Genomic DNA, 20,178 nt, shown 5'->3' with positions numbered 1-20,178 from the left:
GGAGCACAGACACTGTTGTGTGAGTGACACTGTTACACACAACAATACTTTATAACCTCCTTATAACATTTGAATTTGAAGTAACCTGAAATATATAGGAAGGAGGTGTGGCTTATTCTGTTACACCTGCCCCTGCCCTTCACTCTGAGCTGACTGTGGATGTTCATGCAGATGTTCTGATGAAGAATTTACACTTGCTTATATATCTCTATTTTTACACTTGACTTAACTGTGTGTGTGTGTGTGTGTGTGAGAGAGAGAGAGAGAGAGAGAGTGGGAGAGAGAGAGAGCAAGCTCCTCCTCCTCGTGCTCTCCAGCAGTCAACAGCCTGACAGAGAGGAGAAGATAAACTCCGCTGTTAGACCTGCAGCCTCCGCGGGATCATCGGTGAGTGTGTGCAGACCTTCGTCGTCGACATCGACACACACACACACACACACACACGCGTACGGGCGCGCGCGCGCACACACAGAATCAGCTGCAGTCAGGAATGTGTCAGTGCAGCACACACAACATCACACAATGCTGTTGTCGTGCTTGTGTTGTTGTTGTTGTTGTGAGTGTGATGTGATGTGAGGTCTGCTTCAGGCTGGAGCTCAGAGCAGCAGATCCAGTCTGGTCCAGTGGGAACCAGATTTCACAGGGTCCACGGTCCACATCCTTTTATGCAAGTGTCTCAAAGCCTGCGGTCATTTACATGCACACCGTGACTGTGTGTGTGTGTATGTGTGTGTGTGACTGTGTGTGACTGTGTGTGACTGTGTGTGTGACTGTGACTGTGTATGTGTGTGTGACTGTGTGACTGTGTGAGACTGTGTGTGTGACTGTGACTGTGTGTATGTGTGTGTGTGACTGTGACTGTGTGTGACTGTGTGTGTGTATGTGTGTGTGACTGTGACTGTGTGTATGTGTGTGTGTGACTGTGACTGTGTGACTGTGTGTGTGTGTGTGTGACTGTGTGAGATGTGTGTGTGACTGTGACTGTGTGTATGTGTGTGTGTGACTGTGACTGTGTGTGACTGTGTGTGTGTGTGTGTGTGACTGTGTGTGTGTGTGTGTGACTGTGACTGTGTGTGTGTGACTGTGACTGTGTGTGACTGTGTGTATGTGTGTGTGTGACTGTGTGTATGTGTGTGTGTGTGTGTGTGTGACTGTGACTGTGTGTGATGTGTGTGTGTGACTGTGTGTGACTCTGACTGTGTGTGTGTGTGTGTGTGTGACTGTGACTGTGTGTATGTGTGTGTGTGTGACTGTGTGTGTGTGTGTGACTGTGTGAGACTGTGTGTGTGTGACTGTGACTGTGTGTGTGACTGTGTGTGACTGTGACTGTGTGTGTGACTGTGTGTGTGTGTGTGACTGTGTGTATGTGTGTGTGTGACTGTGTATGTGTGTGTGTGACTGTGTGTGACTGTGACTGTGTGTATGTGTGTGTGTGTGACTGTGACTGGAAGAGGAGGAAGACAGTACCTTGCCTCACTGAAAGGGGGCGCATGTGAGCCAACAGGTGCTTGTTGCTGCTGTTCTGTCTCTCTGTCTCTCTGTCTCTGTCTCTCTTGGACCTTACCTACAGTATGAGGTTGTAAAGAATGCTGATTAGATATCTAACGTAACCAGTCATGTGATCACATAGGCCCACTACTGGTCATGTGACACTGATACATATGTATATGTATTATATTATGTATGTATATGTATTATATTATGTATGTATATGTATTATATTATGTATGTATTACATGTCATTTATCCAAAAGCGACTTACAATGGAATTGAGTACAATCATCCAGGGGTGGAGTTGAACTTGCGACCATTATGACCATGATGTCTTTCGCACACAGGGTACCGGTCTTTATCACTGAGCCACTCCACCCCTATATACATATGTGTATATGTATATGTACATATGTATATATTGTATATGTGTATATATATGTATATATACATATATAAAATATATGTATATATACACATATACATACAGTATATGTATATATACATATATACATATATACACATATATAATATATACATATATGTATATTTGTATGTATATATGGGATATACTGTAACCTAAAAATATATATTTATTTAGAACTTTCTTTATAAGCCATGTCACCCAGCCTGACCTTTGCCCTTTGACAGAAATATTGATTTGATTTAAATCCTGATCAGAAGGACAGCTGATCTCTGAAATGGGGCATTATTTTTAACATTAGATTTAATATTGTGTATTTAATTTCTGTGGAGCTCCAGTGTTCAGTGACATCACACTGGTTCAGCTGAGGTCACAGTCTTTCTTTTAAATCAATCATTGAATCTTTAATGTCAGGATACCAGAGTGAACTGACCCAGACCAGTTACATGTACTAACAGACCCAGACCAGTTACATGTACTAACAGACCCAGACCAGTTACATGTACTAACAGACCCAGACCAGTTACATGTACTATTATAGCATAAAATCCACCACAAACACAAACAGTTTTCACTGCTGTTACTAATTTTCTGTTAATTATTTTGCTGTTAATTATGTTCTGAAATGATCTTTGAAATGTTTTTTTACCTGAACAAAGATCCATCCGTTTTATGGACTGGACATGTGATGAACGATCCCTCTGTTGTTTCCACGGCGTCAGCATTTTTCTGTTTAATTTTACTGTTTTTTTAGCCTCTCATCCAGGACGCATCATGGTTCCCAGTGCACACGTGCATTCATTGACATTATCTGCTGTATGCTAACATAACATTAACATTACCTGCTGTATGCTAACATAACATTAACATTACCTGCTGTATGCTAACATAATATTAACATTATCTGCTGTATGCTAACATTACAGTACATTACATTACATGTCATTTAGCTAAAAGCGACTTACAAGGGAATTGAGTACAATCAGCCAGGGGCGGAGTTGAACTTGCAACCATAATGTTTTTCGCACACAGGCTACCGGTCTTAACCACTGAGCCATATATATAACCCTGTATATGGGGGGTGGAGTAGCTCAGTGTATGTATACACATACACATGTATATAAAAATACATGTGTATGTATATATATATATATATATATACACATGTATATGTTAATGTTATGTATAATGTCATGTATATGTTAATTCTACTGTAAAATATATGTTTTGACTTCCTATTGTGTTGTGATTCCAGTTTATCCCAGTTCAGCTCACCCTTCACATGAGGATGCAGTCTTGTGTAACTCTATACTCTAAACCAGATTCATCCAGTTCCTTCTGTGTTGCTAAGATATGTGTGTGTGTGTGTGTGTGTGTGTGCTTACACACATGTGTGTTTATGTGGGGCTAAGGTTTCACTTGCTGTGTGAAAGCAGATAGCTGGAATTTTCCTGTTCCTGCCGCCTGTGTTACATAAGAGCTGAGACCATGGTCCTGCCGCCTGTGTTACATAAGAGGGACCAGAGAGAGAGAGAGGGGCAGAGAGAGAGAGAGGGGCAGAGAGGGAGAGAGAGAGAGAGAGAGGGGCAGAGACAGAGAGAGATTTTTCAAACCCAGTTACTCAGCACTGACGTTTAAATTCATTCTTCTAACACAGGTTTATTTTATTGAATTTGCACAAAGTCGTCCCAACAAGGGAGATGATGATGATGATGACGATGATGATGATGTCTTGATATAAGGGATGAAAGCTGGGATATCAGTTCAGGGACAGAAACTGTTCTAAAAGGAATGCTGGGACATGCCGGACTTTTCTTGATTGCAAGCAGCAGGTGTGTGTGTGTGTGTGTGTGTTGATTCCCAATGAGGAACCCGTTAGAGAGGGAGGAGGCAGTGTATGCAGGGACACACCCCTCATTCACAACTCTCTCTCACACACATGCTATCGTGCTCAGGAGTAGATGATGTTAAACGTTCATGAGTGATTATTATATATTACTTGTATTATTTAGATATAATTTGTGTATATATATATATATATATATATATTATATTATTATATTATCTGCAATTGTGATCAATATTTGATTATTTGCTTGATTACCAAAAGACTTTGTAATATTTTTTGTATCAATGATTGCATTTCTAAAAACAAATCTTTTCTCTCCAGTTATTAAAAGCATTTCTACATTGAAGTATTGCAGATAATTCAAAAGCCATGAAACACAGGTACAGGTTCAAACGACGTGTCGGATCCACATGACTCTCTCTGTGGTTTCAGTGTAGCTGTGTTTTGTTTGTGTGTCTGTGGTGACACAGAGTGGTCACGACAGAAGGAAGCATGACAGTAGAATTACACCTGCTTCTCTGTAGGGATGCACGGTCCACTTTTTTTCACTTCCGATCCTGATACCTGAATTTGGATATGTTGCATGTTACATGTTACATGTTACATGTAATATGTAACATGTAACATGTAACACCAGTAATATGCCAGGGTTTCAAATTGAAAGCAACGTGTAGTTTTGGTTTAGCAGGGTTTCGTTTTCTCTGTAAAACTTATCTAACGTTAATAAAAAAGTGTGCCGCGCCTTGTCCTTGTATGTCCCACCACTTTTATTTTCTTTTTTAAATCAAATTACCATTAATGAAGAATGTGAGGGCGAGTAGGAGAAGTTGAGCGAGTACCCGTCCGCGGCGCCAGGAGGCAGCGAGGTCCGCACGGGTGTTCAAAACGACCTAGAGCTGTGGAGAGGTCCCGCACAGTCTCAGTTTTTTGTATGTGTATGTGTTATTTCTCCTTTTCCCTGATAGTAGTGTCAGAGCCATTCACTGTAATGCAGTGCAGTGGTTTGCTGACGATGAGGTGGATGAAGCTGCGTCTTGTCTTTGTTCATCTACAGTGATGTTGACTCGTGTGCGTGTGCTGTTCGAGGTGTCCGTCTTCCTTTTTCAAATCATGTCTTTCTTCTCTCCAAACGAGCGCTTTGAAAAAGGCACATGAAGGAGATCAGAGACAGGATCATAGATGGTGTGAAGGCAGCGGCCAAAGCTTAGTTCACTGTCATCGCACAGAAAAACCCCACAAAGTTTCAAACTGACATCGGGGGGGCGGGCTCGTGTCGGACACGCCGCTGGGCCCGGAGCGTTCTGTCACTGTGTATCAAAATGTGATTGGCTGATGACACATGTCAGTCAAAGTTAGAACTAACCCCTAACCCTGAAATGCCAGCAATACTATCAGAGCACGTCTGTGATGCGTTTAATGACATTGTGGAAAATCCAGCTCAGCTTCACAAAAGACCCATATTCTTTCTGGAAATATAATCGCAACGTACTGAAAAAGTCGATTCAGACACGTTCACACCTTAATTTAATTATTTGAACTTTTTGGATTGTGTCAGGGCCGTAGAGAAGGCCCTGCTGGCCCTGACACACACCACTGTTTCATTCTAATTCTTTCTTGAAACAGATAAAAGTGTAAGAGTTACAGGGTGCTGGGTTGGGTCACTTCTTATCTGCTGCCAAGCAACGAAATTTTGTTTCCAGTTTTCACTGCTGTGTTTTCTGTGCAATGACAATAAAAGGAAGTCTAAGTCTAAGTTCAAAGACGAGTCCTCACAAGCTCGCTTCCTCTCCCTGTCCATAGGTGACTTGGTGAACTTGGACCCGCCTCTCATCAGTCATGGCGTCCTCTCTGATCGGCCGTCAGCTTGTTCTCTCGCTGCAGAAAAACATGTGGCTCGGCGCTGCAGGTACGTACAGAACATCATCAGAGATCATTTATCATTGACTCTGTGTTTGTTACACAACATGCATGTTTGTCAGAGACGGAGGGAAAAGTCATCACACCTGTCAATCATTCACGAGTTACTGCTTCATTTCACCATTTAGCTGACGCTGGATTAATGTCGGTGACTGTTTGTAAGTCAATACCATGATGTGACAAATGAAAACTGTATATTAAAGTAGAAGTGCAGCAGCATCAGGGTTTCACAGTTTAAACCAGGATCATTATCACGGCTGCAGCTGTTTATTATAAATAAATAATAAAGTTGTGATAAATCAGGTCATCTGAACACGTGTGACATCATAAATAATCATAAATATAATGTGAAAAAAAGACACTTTTAGACACGAGCAGGCCACGGACGAGTGAAAGGGAATTGGACTTTTAGAGAATTTGTGCGTTTAAACACTCCACTCACTGTCTATGTGAGTGGAGTGACCGGGTCAGGGTTTCTGACCCGGTCACCGGTCCAAACACAGAAGAAGCATTCACAAGCCTACAGTTGATTTAGTCGTGTGCTGATTGTGTTGGTGTTGTTAATCTTTGTAAAAGTTGTTCAAGAGTACGAGTGTGAGAGTTAAACCAAACCATTAAGGAAGATTTGCTGTAAATATCCATAAGTCCATACTGTGTATATTCTGCTAACTGTCTATAATGTACATTCTACATCTATTTCAACTATTTTTTTATAGTCTAAGTGTTATTTTCTTTTTTTGGTAATGCATGTTTATTATTTATTATCTTTATCTTGCTGCTTTTCCCCACTGCGGGACAAATGAAGGACTCTCTTATCTTATCTTAGGGAGTTCAGCGGTTGACACATGGTTGGAAGAGGATTTCACAATGTGCCAAAATCTCTCTGTGATTGTTCAAACTTGTTCTTGTTTCTGATTAAAACAGAACTTATTTCTGCCACAGACTCCAAAGAGAACCAAGGATTGTTACGACGTGTTTATCTATTAAACTTAAGAATTCATCATAGAAACATTTCAAGTCAAGTTCTACGTCACCACAGAGAAACTCTGGTTTATGAGAGTCTGCTGAGGCTTCACAGTGATCGCTCATGTCAACATTGGAACACTTTGTCAAATCAAGCAAAGGTGATCACAGGAAGTTTAGTGCTGGGATTAGAGTTAGATTCAGTGGTGATAAAAATGTCAATAAAGTTTTAAAGGAGAAGAAGAAAAAAAAACAGCTGAGGCGGATCAAAGTGATGGTGGGGGATTGATGACACAGTTCCAGCACGACTGTTTGTCTGCTTGTTTGTTTGTTTGTTTGTTTGTTTGTTTGTTTGTGCAATAACCTCAACAAAAACCACAACAAAAACTCATAATAACATGTGCAATAAAACCATAAAGACATGTGCAATAAAACCCTGGGCAATACGGGGTAACTGTAGGTGTGCGTGTACCTCTATGTATGTATATGTATATATACAGTATATGTGTATATGTATGTATGTATATATACATATATATATATATGTGTGTTGTGTGTGTATGTATGTATGCATATATATATATATATGTAGCATAGGTCATTTTTATTTTTATCTTATTTTATTTTATTCTATACTTTATGGTGTTTGGTACCTGGGGTGTTTTCTCTTTCCAGTCTCCTGTAATGTGTGACTCTAATCTTAACAGTGCTGTGTGTGGATGTTGGAGCTGTTCATATCCCAAAGGGAGTAATAAATTTGTCTGTCTGTTGCTTGTTTGTTTGCTTGTTTGTTTGTTTGTTTTTTCCCCAGTGTTCGTACCTGCTACTTTTTCTAGTTCCTGCTCGATCTGAGCTGATACTAACGTGACGTCGACAGACTGCTGGCCACTGATTGGCTGAGAGGAGTCATGAGCGCGACGTTTGACACAAGAATCAAACTGAATCTATGAAAAAGTCTTAAAAATCCTCATTTCATTCATTCATTTTCATTCAAATTGTTCATTCAAAAGGATTTTCCATGTTTTTTCTCCACCAGGCTGCAGATACGTCAGCAAAGCAGCGCCACAGACTCTGGTGGAGTGTGAATATGACGGACCCTCCATGAAAACTTCAGTTCCTGGTCCACGGTCACAGGTAACAACATACAAGATTACAAACCTACAAACAAGTTTTTTAAATGAAAGGAATATAAACACGGAATTATCTCTGACTTTTTCTTTCCATCTGTAGGAGCTGACAAAACAGCTGGGAGAAATCCAGGTGAGATGAGACTCCACCTCATCATGAGTCACGAGTCGTCTTCACTGTGTTCTGTGTTCACACTGACTCAAAGAACTCTGTCACGTGACCACATGACATACGACGTCAGTGCACACATGTGTCACATGTGTCCGGCAGTGTGATGCACGAGACGTCGCGGAGGCGACGCCAAGTCAGAGGCAGCGTTGAAATCACTGTTGAAATTGTACAGACGTCTCTGACCTTTGACCTATACCTGGTTCACACTGGACTGATCCTTTCTGATTTATCTCTGATAGAAAAGTTCAGCTGCTGAGATCTAGTGTTTCTGTTGTTCATGTATTCAGGTTCAGTGGCGACACTGAGACTGCAGTCACAGGTTTAATGTTAGCATTAGCGCTGTCAGTGAAACGCGCCATTAACGACGTTAATAACCATGTTTTCCGCGTGATATGAACGTTGTTTTTGGCCTCGCAAACTATAGAGATAATCTTCACACAGCTGATTCTCATGATGGTGTTGGATCAGTTTGGAACTTCTCTGAGTGTAATCGTGAAAAACCAGCATCAGGATGAGTTTATTGACGTCAATCATACTATAATAGACTGACTGGACAGACAGACGGTCAGCAGCTGTTAGTCTGACTAAGACTAGCCTGATGTTATTGAGACTTGTTTACGTGACATTAAGAAAACCAAACTGACTGAATATGTAACACACTGAGTCAGCACTGTGGGGCTCAGTGTTGGTAACTGAGTTCATCTGTCGCTTTATTGAGTGAATTTTCAGAATCTATAGACTTTATACAGTATATGAAGCCAGTGCAGGCTGAGCGTGTGGTGCAGACACACCAGCGATGCCTGTTGGAATCAGGTCTGATGATGCAATGATGTTGTCTTCAAGTGTCTTTTAACTCTCGTCCTCCACTGTGTAATTAGCTTCTGTCTCTGGATGTAAATCACTGTTGTTGTCCACACCTCAGAACTCTCTCTGCATTAGTGTGTGTGCTCATGTGAGCGGAGCAGACTGCTGACCACTTCACTTCCACTTTTAGAGCTCTCCCTGAGCTGCTCACGTTCCTGCTTTAACCTCCGGCGTTTAACGACCACAGATGTTTTCTAAAAGCTTCACTCCGGCCCAAATCCTTGTGCTCCTGTATCGCACACAGATGACCATGAACCATAAATATGGACTCACACACTGAGCAGGATCATTGTGTTTGCAGATGATAATGTAATCTGTAGTGAGAGAAGTGATGAAGAAGAGAAGAAGAAGAACTAATGTGAAAACTTGTCTCTTCTCAGAATGTTGGTGCCATCAACTTCTTCTGTAACTATGAGGAGAGCAGAGGGAACTACCTGGTGGATGTGGATGGAAACCGCATGCTGGATATCTACACTCAGATCTCCTCCATCCCAATCGGTTAGTAGCAGTTTCTGGATGGAAAACCTTTGCTGCTTTGATAGATATTGCAATATTTAAATATAATATTCATTTAAATGCTGTGGTGTTGGCAGGAATGTTGCATTATTATTCCAAACTAAAATATATATACAGCACTGTTTATCTCCTGCTGTGGATCCAGATTCTGGGAATGACTGAAACATACAATCACATTTAAAAGGTGTGGAAACATGCAGCTGCTCATGTTCCAGCTCTGTTGTTGATTTTAGAGACTTCACTTCTTACCTTCTGTTCTCTGAGACTCGTTCTCTCTCCTTTTCTCTCCTCGTCCTCTCGTGCTTTTGTGTCTTTGGGGGGCAGGAAATCGGTGTGGTGTTCAGTAACCAAGTAATCAAGTGACCAAGTAACCAAGTGACCAAGTAATCAAGTGACCAAGTAACCAAGTGACCAAGTAATCAAGTTCAAGTGACCAAGTAACCAAGTGACCAAGTAATCAAGTGACCAAGTAATCAAGGGTAGTGACCAAGGTCAAGTAATCAAGTAATCAATCAAGTGACCCAAGTGACAAGTCAAGTGACCAAGTAATCAAGTGACCAAGTAACCAAGTGACCAAGTAATCAAACAATGGCCAAGTGACCAAGTACTCAAATGACCAAGTAATCACAAGTGGCCAAGTGACCAAGTAAGACCATGAGCCAAGTGACCAAGTGACCAAGTAATATCAAGTGACCAAGTAATCAAGTAATCAAGTGGCCAAGTGACCCAATCAAGTGACCAAGTGACCAAGTAATCAAGTGGCCAAGTGGCCAAGTGACCAAGTGACCAGTAATCAAGTAATCAAGTGATCAAGTAATCAAGTGACCAAGTGACCAAGTAATCAATGACCAAGTCAAGTGGCCAAGTGACCATCAAGTGGCCAAGTGACCAAGTAATAATCAAGTGACCAAGTAGTGACCAAGTGGCCAAGTGACCAAGTAATCAAGTGACCAAGTGACCAAGTAATCAGGCCAATTGGACCAAGTGACCAAGATCAAGTAATCAAGTAATCAAGTGATCAAGTAATGATCCGGCCAAGTGACCAAGTGACCAAGTAACCAAGTAATCAAGTGACCAAGTAATCAAGTGACCAAGTAACCAAGGACCAAGTAATCAAGTGACCAAGTGGCCAAGTGAAAGTGCCAAGACCAAAGTGGCCAAGTGACCAAGTGACCAGAGCCAAGCCAAGTGACCAAGTGACCAGTAAGTGACCAAGTAATCAAGTGGCCAAGTGACCAAGTGACCAAGTGGCCAAGTGGCCAAGTGGCCAGCTTTGGTTGTTTCCCAGATGTCAGTGGTGACGACAGTAAATCATCACAGTTTGGTTCAGAAACGTGACTCTGACTAAATTCAGAGTCCAGAAATCACTTCTGTGACTTTTTCAATGTTATACAACAGGAAGTTCATGGGAATGGGCTGAGAGCAGGGGGCGTGGCCTGACACAGAGAGCAGCTGTGTCAGTGGGACATTAGAGATGATGATGATGATGATGGTGATGATGATGATGAACCTGGATCAACAAATCACATTTCTGTTTAAATTGAATTTACTCTAACACAGAAGATCAATTAGAGAAGGAAGCAGCATTTCACAGTTGTTGTTTTTTTTGCTTTATCATGTGGAGGATAACGTGGGAGAAGATTTATTTTTTAGATTAAATTAAATTTAAAAGTAAATCTGCAGGGGTTTTTTTAAAATGAGGAAAAACAGGAAGAAAACCAGAGAAAATGACCGACATTTAACAAAGTTAAAGTATGTAAAAGAATGCGTCGTCAGCAAAGACATTGTTTACTTACATGATTCTTCTTTACTCGATTGAGCTGATTTAAGAATTTCTAGCTTCTTATATTTGCACACACACACACACACACACACACACTTACTAATACACACCAGGAGTGAACTCATTTTAGTTTGTTGGTGGTAATTAAAGCTTAAAGTCAGCTGTAGAGCTGAAACAATTAATCGCTGAATCGATTATTGATCGAGTACTAAATTAATCGACAACTATTTTGATAATCGATTAATCGGTTCGAAGCTTTTTTCATGATTAAAACAAGATTTTCGCTAGTTTAAGCTTCTTAAATGTGAGTATTTTCTTCATTTATTTGCTCCGGATAACAAAGAAATCATTAAAAGTGAATCATTTTGGTTTGTGGACAAAACAAGACATTTGAGAACATCATCATTTCCAGGTTTGACGAACACCGATCAACATTTTTTAAGGTTTTCTTACTCGATTAATTCATTGATTAATCGAGTAAATAATCGACAGATTAATCGATTATGAAAATAATCGTTAGCTGTGATATCTTATTAAGACAAAGACTGTGGCTCACGCTCTATAATCTGCACTATGTAATAATCTTTTCTGTCAGGTTACAACCACCCTGCTCTGCTCAAGCTGATGACCAATCCTAACAATCTGGTAAGTTCTCCACTTTTATTATCAATGAGCATTTTACTCTGCACCGGTTAAGTGGCTTTGTTTTGTGTCTTTTGTTCAGAGTACACTAGTGAACCGTCCGGCTCTGGGAATCCTGCCTCCTGAGAACTTTCCAGACAAAATCACAGAAAGTCTGATCTCAGTAAGTCTCTATGAAGGTTACAAAATCTTTGCTTCAGGTTAACTTTGACTTTCTGCTCTGGACGTCCAATACAAGACGTTCCTTGTGGGTGTGGTCACACTGAAAGTGACCAATCGTAAGAGGCCCGGTGCCCTCCTTGGTTTCCACTAGAGCTGAAACAATTCATCGATTATTAATCGATTATTAACCGATTGCTAAATTAATCAACGACTATTTTGGTCATCGATTAACATCATCATTTCCAGGTTTGACGAACTCTGAGAAAATAATATATATATATATATATATGTATATAGTATTATTAAGAATATGATTTGCTCGTGTTTTACTGCCCTCACGCTCTTTGACATAAATGTGAGACAATCATTTCCTCTGTCTTCTTGAATCTTTTCTTGACATTATGAAGTGAAGACGGTTTTTCATCCTGTCACCTGTTACCTGGTGAAAGCAGCTCTTTTAGCTTTCTACTGATCCAAACAGTCAAAGTCAGCGCTACACACACACACACACACACACACACACACACAAATCTGCATACATGGAACGCCACAACCAGACGTAGTGACACATGTGGGTGTAAACCGCCAACAGAGTCCAGGACTAACACCCGAGTCCTCCAAGAAGAAAAGTGTTTGTTTTTTTATTTGAGAATTCATGGATAACAGTAATAATTATATTTTAGCATTACAAATATCTTCTACACACTGTTGTATTAACCATTACAGAAACATACAATATCTGCAAAATACAATTAGGTTTGTCAGTGAAAACTTGAATCTGATTTGCTTTTTATTGTATTTTAGAAACCCATGTTACCTGTTCAGTGAGTGATGCTCTTGTGTTCCCTGCTCTCCACAGGTGGCTCCCAGTGGAATGACCCGAGTTCAGACTATGGCCTGTGGCTCTTGCTCCAATGAGAACGCCTACAAAGCAATGTTTATCTGGTACAGGGTGAGTGGCTTAGCATTAGCATTAGCACTAGTTTTATGTTTGATTGGCTTAACATATCCTGGCTAACACTGGAAAGGGTGTCGTCGCCTCCCACTTTCAAGAGGCGGGACCAATGGGCTGAGATGAAAATGCCTCTGTATGCAGTTGGTTCGACCGACAACCCATCAACCAATCAGACCAATCAGACCAATCAACCAATTAACCAATTAACCAATCAGACCAGATCAATCAGATCACTGATCCGGGTGTCGTAAAACGTGTCATCAAAGTTGCTTTGCTAAGTTTGTGCCACTGAGTGAAATCCAAAAGAAGGATAAATAATCCACGTGAACTGAAGTCAAACGACAGGTTTACAGTAAAAACCTCACTTTCTGCTCAGAAAAGACTGTTGAATTGTGGGGAAAATTCATGACTTATTAAAAGTCAGATCTGGCTTTACTCCTTTTCGGTATCGGTCCGATACTGGTCAGAATCACCGGATCGACTATCGGAGAGATAATTCATGCAAAATGTGATATATGGCATGCTTCAATATGCACAGAGTCATGTTTATTTCATCTTGAGGAAGAATATTTTTTATATTTTCTGTGAACAACCTCAATGTTTCGAAAGTCTAAAGTGGTGAAATGGTTTTGTGAACAACCACGTGTGAGTGAGCTTTGTCTCTGTGTTCTAGAACAAGGAACGAGGCCACAACACGCCCTCTGAAGAAGACCTCAACACCTGCATGATAAACAAGGTGCATGTGTCATGTGATTATCACGGTGTGACAGTGACAGTGTGACGTGACGGTGTGACAGTGTGACAGTGTGACTGTGATGTTGTGACTGTGATGTTGTGACGTGACTGATGGTGACTGTGGCGGTGTGACTGATGGTGACGGTGTGACAGTGGCGGTGTGACTGTGTGACTGGGATGTTGTGACGTGACTGATGTTGACAGTGTGACTGTGACGGTGTGACTGTGATGGTGTAACGTGACTGATGGTGACAGTGACGGTGTGACGGCGTGACTGTGACGGTGTGACAGTGAAGGTGTGACTGTGACGGTGACGGTGTGTCTCTCTCTTGTTTCGTCTCCCTCAGTCTCCGGGTTGTCCTGACCTGAGCATTCTATCTTTCATGGGAGGATTCCACGGAAGGACCATGGGTATGTCACATGGCGTGAACGTCTGTGTTACAGCTCTTTCTGTGACACACTGAACAGAGTGTCCATGCACACACACACACACACACACACAAACAACAACAACAACAATAATAATATCAATAATGCCCTTTAATTGTGATTCAAAGGTCGTGATGGTGGTGTCAGTCAAATCTTTTCGCAAACCTAAGACTTTTGGAAGCTCATTTCACAAAAATGAAAAAAGAGGTAAAACTTAGTCTTGATAATAAAAAAATATCCTCAAAGTAAGTCGAAATTATGAGATAAAACTTTGAGGATATTTTTATTATCACGGCTCAGTTTAGTTTTTTTCTCTATCAAACAGACCAAAAGGACAAAGATTGAGGAACAGTTACCACCTTCTCTGTCATTAGAGCTGCAACTAACAATTATTTTCATCATCGATTCATCTGTCGATTATTTTCTCGATTAATCGATTAATCGTTTGGTCCATAAAATATCAGGAAACCTTAAAAAATGTTGATCAGTGTTTGTGAAACCTGGAAATGATGATGATGATGATCTAAAATGTCTTGTTTCGTCCACAAACTAAAATGATTCACTTTTAATGATTTCTTTGTTAAATATTCTTATATATTCACATTAAAGAAGCTTAAAAAATCGGAAATCTCATTTTAATCATGAAAAAAGCTTTGAACCGATTACAAAATAGGTGTCGATGAATTTAGTAATCGATTAATAATCGATTAAGCGATGAATTGTTTCAGCGCCATAGAAGTGAATATGTTACATCATATGCTACAGGCGGCGTAGAAAGAGAAATGAGCACACCTGAATTAGCACCTGTGGCTAACACAGCTCTCCTGCCTTGTGTAGGCACACTGGCGACAACACACTCAAAAGCAATCCACAAGCTGGATGTGCCGTCATTTGATTGGCCCATCGCCCCGTTTCCCACTCTGCAGTATCCACTGGAGGAGTTCACCAGAGAGAATGAACAGGAAGAGGCTCGCTGTCTGGAGGAGGTGAGCGCTGCGTGTGTGTGTGTGTGTGTGTGTGTGTTAGTTATTATATCCACCCTTTTCTGTCATAAACGTTTACATTTTGAAATGTAAATTTAAAATGTAAATTGCTTTATAAATAAAGTGTATTATTATTATTATTATTATTATTATTATTATTATTATTTATTTATTTTTTTAGCCAAAATGGCTCCTGGCACGAATTCGTATGAGGAACCGATTTTTATCCTTCAGATTATTATTATTATTATTTCCGTGGCTTTGTGGTCATTTTTCAGGGGGTTAATAAAAACTATTTTTATTATCATTATTATTATCATGTACTAAGTAAGAATATGACATTATTACCAGTTAGTAAATCCAAAAGAATAAATATAAACTAGGATAAAGTAAATGCAATAGTGTGTGTGTGTACTTGTACGTGTGTGAACCAGTAGAAAAGGGGACTTTGGTGTCGTTACACACTCACAAACAGGGGACTCCATGTTGAACAGGGGACATTTTACAGGTCCCCTGTTAGTCATGCTTTAAATCATGCTAAAATCATGTCCAAGACGCTCTGGTGATTTTTTTTTTTTATTTTAAGCAAAGCGGGGACTTGCAAGTGTGTGAGCGTTAAAGCCCAGACTCAGCAGTGCCCCTGCTGGCCGGAGCAGGGATTTTAACACCTCATTCACACACTCCTCCATTAACTGAATGGCTCGCAGCCACAGACATAGTAGTAGGGCTATTAACTACTTAGTGAAGAAACTATTGAAACATAATTCATTGTTTTTGTTGTGTGTGTCCGTCCAGGTGGAGGATCTGATCGTGAAGTGGAGGCAGAAGGGAAGGCCTGTGGCAGGAATTGTGATTGAACCAATCCAGGCTGAAGGTGGAGATAACCACGCCTCTGCAAACTTCTTCAAAGGCCTTCGAAACATTGCAAGCAAGGTAAAGGTTATCACTCTGAGTAATAAAGTCATCATTCACATGGCAGAGGAACAACTTCAAAGAAGGAGCAGTTAAGGATTATCATCCGTGGATTTGACTGTATTATGTTTTACCATAAGCGTGAGATCCGATCTTGAGTGCTTTGAAAGGTGCCCTTAAATTTAAATACATAATTATTCTTATTGTTGTTGTTGGAGTAACTAACAAAAGCAATTTCCTCCTGAGATTCATGAAGTATTTCTGATTGTGATTATCATATTAACACTGTACTGTAATGTACTGGCATGTACTGACATAGTTATGGTAACACTTGGTCCAGCACCGTCAGCAGTTCTCCCTGTAAAGACTTCTGCCTTCACTCTGTAACTGTTGATCTACCCCCAGCATGGCTGTGCTTTCCATGTGGATGAAGTCCAAACTGGTGGGGGCACCACAGGGAAGTTTTGGGCCCACGAGCACTGGGGCATGGACGATCCTGCTGACATTGTCTCATTCAGCAAGAAGCTTCTGACTGGAGGCTACTACCACAAGTATGAACTACAGGCTGATAAGGTTTGTCACTTTCTCAAGTGTTTGCTGCAAGTTTGACATGTTTTGATTATTACATGACATTACATGTCATTTAGCAGACGCTTTTATCCAAAAGTGCATTTAAACATTTGGGTACAAACAAGAGCTAGAAGTAAGTAAGAGCTTCAAGTAAACCAAACTATGAAGTGCTAGTCATAAGTGCCATGTATACATTTTGTTTTGTTTTTTTCTACGTCGTCGTCGTCGTCTTAGTCGAGGTAGAGTCGGAAGAAATGTGTTTTTAGTCGGCGGCGGAAGATGTGGAGGCTTTCAGCTGTCCGGATGTCGATGGGGAGCGAGGACAGTGAACAGTCTCGAGTTCTGCGAGTGTCTCTGCGATCCTCTCAGTGAGGGGGCAGCGAGCCGGTTTGTCGATGCAGAGCGGAGTGGGCGGGCTGGGGTGTAGGTTTTGATCATGTCCTGGATGATCAAGATTATCGTAAACCTTGAGTCCTGTCACCAAGCATTGAGCTGAGCTATGAAGCTACTGTGAAGCTACCGTGAAGCTACCGTGAAGCCTGCACCAAATTCCATTATGTGTGTGTGTGTGTGTCTGCGTTTGTGTGTGTGTGTGTGTGTGTCTATCTGTGTGTCTGTCTGTGTGAGTCTGTGTGTGTGTGTCTATCTGTGTGTGTGTGCGTGTGTTTGTGTGTGTCTGTTTGTGTGTGTGTGTGTGTGTCTGTGTGTGTCTGTCTGTGTGAGTCTGTGTGTGTGTGTCTATTGTGTGTGTGCGTGTGTTTGTGTGTGTCTGTGTGTGTGTCTGTGTGTGTGTGTGTGCTGTGTGTGTGTGTGTGCCTGCGTGTGTGTGTGTGTGTCTATCTGTGTGTGTCTGTCTGTGTGTGTGTGTGTGTGTGTGTGTGTCTGCATTTGTGTGTGTGTGTCTATCTGTGTGTGTGTGTGTGTGTGTGTGTGTGTGTGTGCGTTTGTGTGTGTGTCTGTGTGTGTGTGTGTGTGTGTGTGTGTCTGCGTGTGTGTGTGTGTATGTGTGTGTGTGTGTGTGTGTGTGTGTCTGTGTGTGTGTGTGTGTGTGTGTTTGACCACGACAGTCTGTTCATGTGTCGTGTCTGTTTCAGCCGTACCGCATCTTTAACACGTGGATGGGCGACCCGACAAAGAACCTGATACTGGCTGAGGTTCTTAATGTGATTCGCAGAGAGCATCTTCTGCAGGAGGTCAATCGCTCTGGGAAAGTTCTGCTAAATGGTCTTTATGATCTCCAGGTAATATTCTTGTATGTGTAAAGTCAAGGGAGTGTTAAAATGACTCACGATTATTCATATTATGTCTGTCTCTCTGTCTGTCTCTCTCTCTCTCAATCAAAACAATAATAGTAATAAGACCTCGTTTGATAATCATGGGAAAGAACTATACAGTATATTTTATAACTTTTGTAACACACACACACACACAAAATCACACAAGCTTTCTCCCCTGTACCCATGAGGTCGTCATCAATAAGGATTTATTAGATTAGAGTAATATTGACATCCCTGGCCACACGGTTGTGTAGTGGTTAGTGATCTTGCCTTTGCAGCAAGAAGACCCAGGTTTGACACCCGGTCAGAACAAGGGCCTTTCTGCATTCTCCGCTCTCCTCCCACAGTCTAAATTGACCGTAGTGGACTGGAAGACTTATGTGGACCTTCACGCGACCTTCATGTGGACGTGATGGACAGAACTACTACCTGATGATTGTTTCATGTCTTCAGTCATGAGCAGGTTTTGTGTAGCTGACTCCGAATCGTGCGTGTGATCCGCAGGCTCGATACCCCGGCGTCCTGAGTCGCGCTCGAGGACAGGGAACCTTCTGTGCCATCGACGTCTGCAGTGATGAAACACGCAACAGCATCTTGCTCAAGGCCAGAGACAAAGGTGTGAAACAGCTGTTTTTGTCGTTGTTGTTGTATCTTGTAGAATTGTGTGTCGTCCCAGTCACATGACGATAGACGACGATCATACCTCCAAGCACTAACTGTGCCGTCTGTGGCAGGTATTCTCCTGGGAGGGTGCGGAGACCGATCGATCCGTTTCCGTCCAGCGCTGGTCTTCAAGGAACACCATGTTCACATGTTCCTCAACATCTTTAATGACGTGTTGGCCCAGATCAAATAAATCCTGACCCGAGAGAAAACCGGAAAAACAGAACAAGAGTGGATCCAGAGGAGAGGGAGGGGAAAACCGCACACAGCCTGTCATGATAAGCATGACACACCCAATAACTCACACAGATACAACCTCTGGTACAAGACCCCGTGCCATGGTCAGTCTACGTTTACTCCTCGGTGATGTCTTTTTACTTGTGCTGCCATTAACATGGATATTAGAGCAGGTGTCCGCTGGTACGATGGCCCTTTTTACACGTTATTCATGTTGTTCTGTGTAGACTGACCAGACTAGACTAGCTTTAGTCTGGATGAAGTCCATATCATGAGCATGTCCACTTCATTAGACCATCTCACCCAAACTGTGCTTCATGTAGGAGACAAGAAATATGAAGTTTTAATTTCATGTTTCATCTATGATTTTGAAATGACCTTCAAAGCTGTGATCATGTCATCAGCACAGAGTAAAGACAACATCTGAGGAGCTTTGATGCTCTTTACTATCCTTCAGGAGAACTGTGCTGAAGTCCTTGTTGAACGGCAGGTGTTAGCATGCATTAGACAAACGTCAAGTAGCTTAGTTAATCATTATCTCGGAACATAGACTTGGATACAGACTTCTTTTACTCCCGGTTATACCCGACCACCTGCTTTCCAGTCACTGAGACTGTAACACGGTCAGATGATCATCCTTAAGACGCACAACTGTGTCCATGACAACACAGCTATGACGCCAGCCCGCATGTGGTTTTGATGTTGCCCATTTAGAAATGACAACACAGCTATGACGCCAGCCCGCATGTGGTTTTGATGTTGCCCATTTAGAAATGTCCTTGTGTTAGTAATGTTAGTCTTTGTCGTAGGATGATGATTTCAAATTGACCACGTTCTCACTTTTAACTCGTCGTCTTTTTAGAGGTTTCATCAACTTACAATGTCATGTGACATGTTTGTATTTCTACACGCAATAGAGACAGACAGAGAGAGAGAGGGAGGACAGAGGACAGAGGACAGAAGACAGAACAAGGTTAAAGACATGTAATGAAGTCATATTCATACACAGAATTTCCCCCAGCAGTCTCTAACTGTAAATACAGAGAGCTGCTAACTGAAGGCTCCGCCTCCCGTCCTGCTCTCTGAAGACATGGTTGTTTGAACGTTAGACATTACCGTGACATATATTTTACAACAGTTGTAACAAACAATACCATTTACCAACTGCAGGGGGACCCTGAGAGCAAATCCTACATTGTGTCACTCAAACACACACTGGCAAACCTCTGGTCACAAAGCCACTCCCCTGGTTACAAAGCCACTCCCCTGGTCACAAAGCCACTCCCCTGGTCACAAAGCCCTCCCCTGGTCTAAAGCCACTCCCTGGTTACAAAGCCACTCCCCTGAGTCACAAAGCCACTCCCCTGGTCACAAAGCCACTCCCCTGGTTACAAAGCCACTCCCCTGTCACCGGACGGCCACAGATAGAAGCTACTGATTACTGCCACGCTGGTGAGAACCACAGAAGCTGCTTTTCCTCACAACAGCGAACATTTCAGGATTGAAG

At 41.7% G+C, this 20,178-nt stretch overlaps 1 protein-coding gene across 1 annotated transcript; it reads left to right on the top strand.

Annotated features, from left to right (window-relative positions):
• Nucleotides 1-308: 308 nt before the first annotated feature.
• On the top strand, nt 309-19,387 carry abat (4-aminobutyrate aminotransferase). Its single transcript, XM_044050944.1, has 16 exons — nt 309-387; nt 5,565-5,670; nt 7,681-7,778; nt 7,875-7,904; nt 9,188-9,305; nt 11,702-11,751; nt 11,831-11,911; nt 12,770-12,862; nt 13,539-13,601; nt 13,948-14,011; nt 14,867-15,015; nt 15,808-15,945; nt 16,330-16,497; nt 17,589-17,735; nt 18,276-18,387; nt 18,506-19,387. Exons 2-16 carry the CDS (start codon nt 5,601-5,603, stop codon nt 18,625-18,627), a joined length of 1,503 nt encoding a protein of 500 aa, XP_043906879.1. The 5' UTR covers nt 309-387; nt 5,565-5,600; the 3' UTR covers nt 18,628-19,387.
• The last annotated feature ends 791 nt before the right edge of the window (nt 19,388-20,178 follow it).

The sequence above is a fragment of the Solea senegalensis genome, linkage group LG19 (genome assembly GCF_019176455.1).
Source record: "Solea senegalensis isolate Sse05_10M linkage group LG19, IFAPA_SoseM_1, whole genome shotgun sequence".
Lineage (NCBI taxonomy): Eukaryota > Metazoa > Chordata > Actinopteri > Pleuronectiformes > Soleidae > Solea > Solea senegalensis.
Note: the sequence above shows the minus strand (reverse complement) of the source record. Positions and strands in the feature narration are given on the sequence as shown.

Coding starts and splice junctions, on each gene's coding strand:
- abat (XM_044050944.1), top strand. CDS start 5,601: ATGGCGTCCTCTCTGATCGGCCGTCAGCTTGTTCTCTCGCTGCAGAAA. Junction 11,752..11,830: donor TGACCAATCCTAACAATCTG/GTAAGTTCTCCA, acceptor TCTTTTGTTCAG/AGTACACTAGTGAACCGTCC. Junction 17,736..18,275: donor ATGGTCTTTATGATCTCCAG/GTAATATTCTTG, acceptor TGTGATCCGCAG/GCTCGATACCCCGGCGTCCT.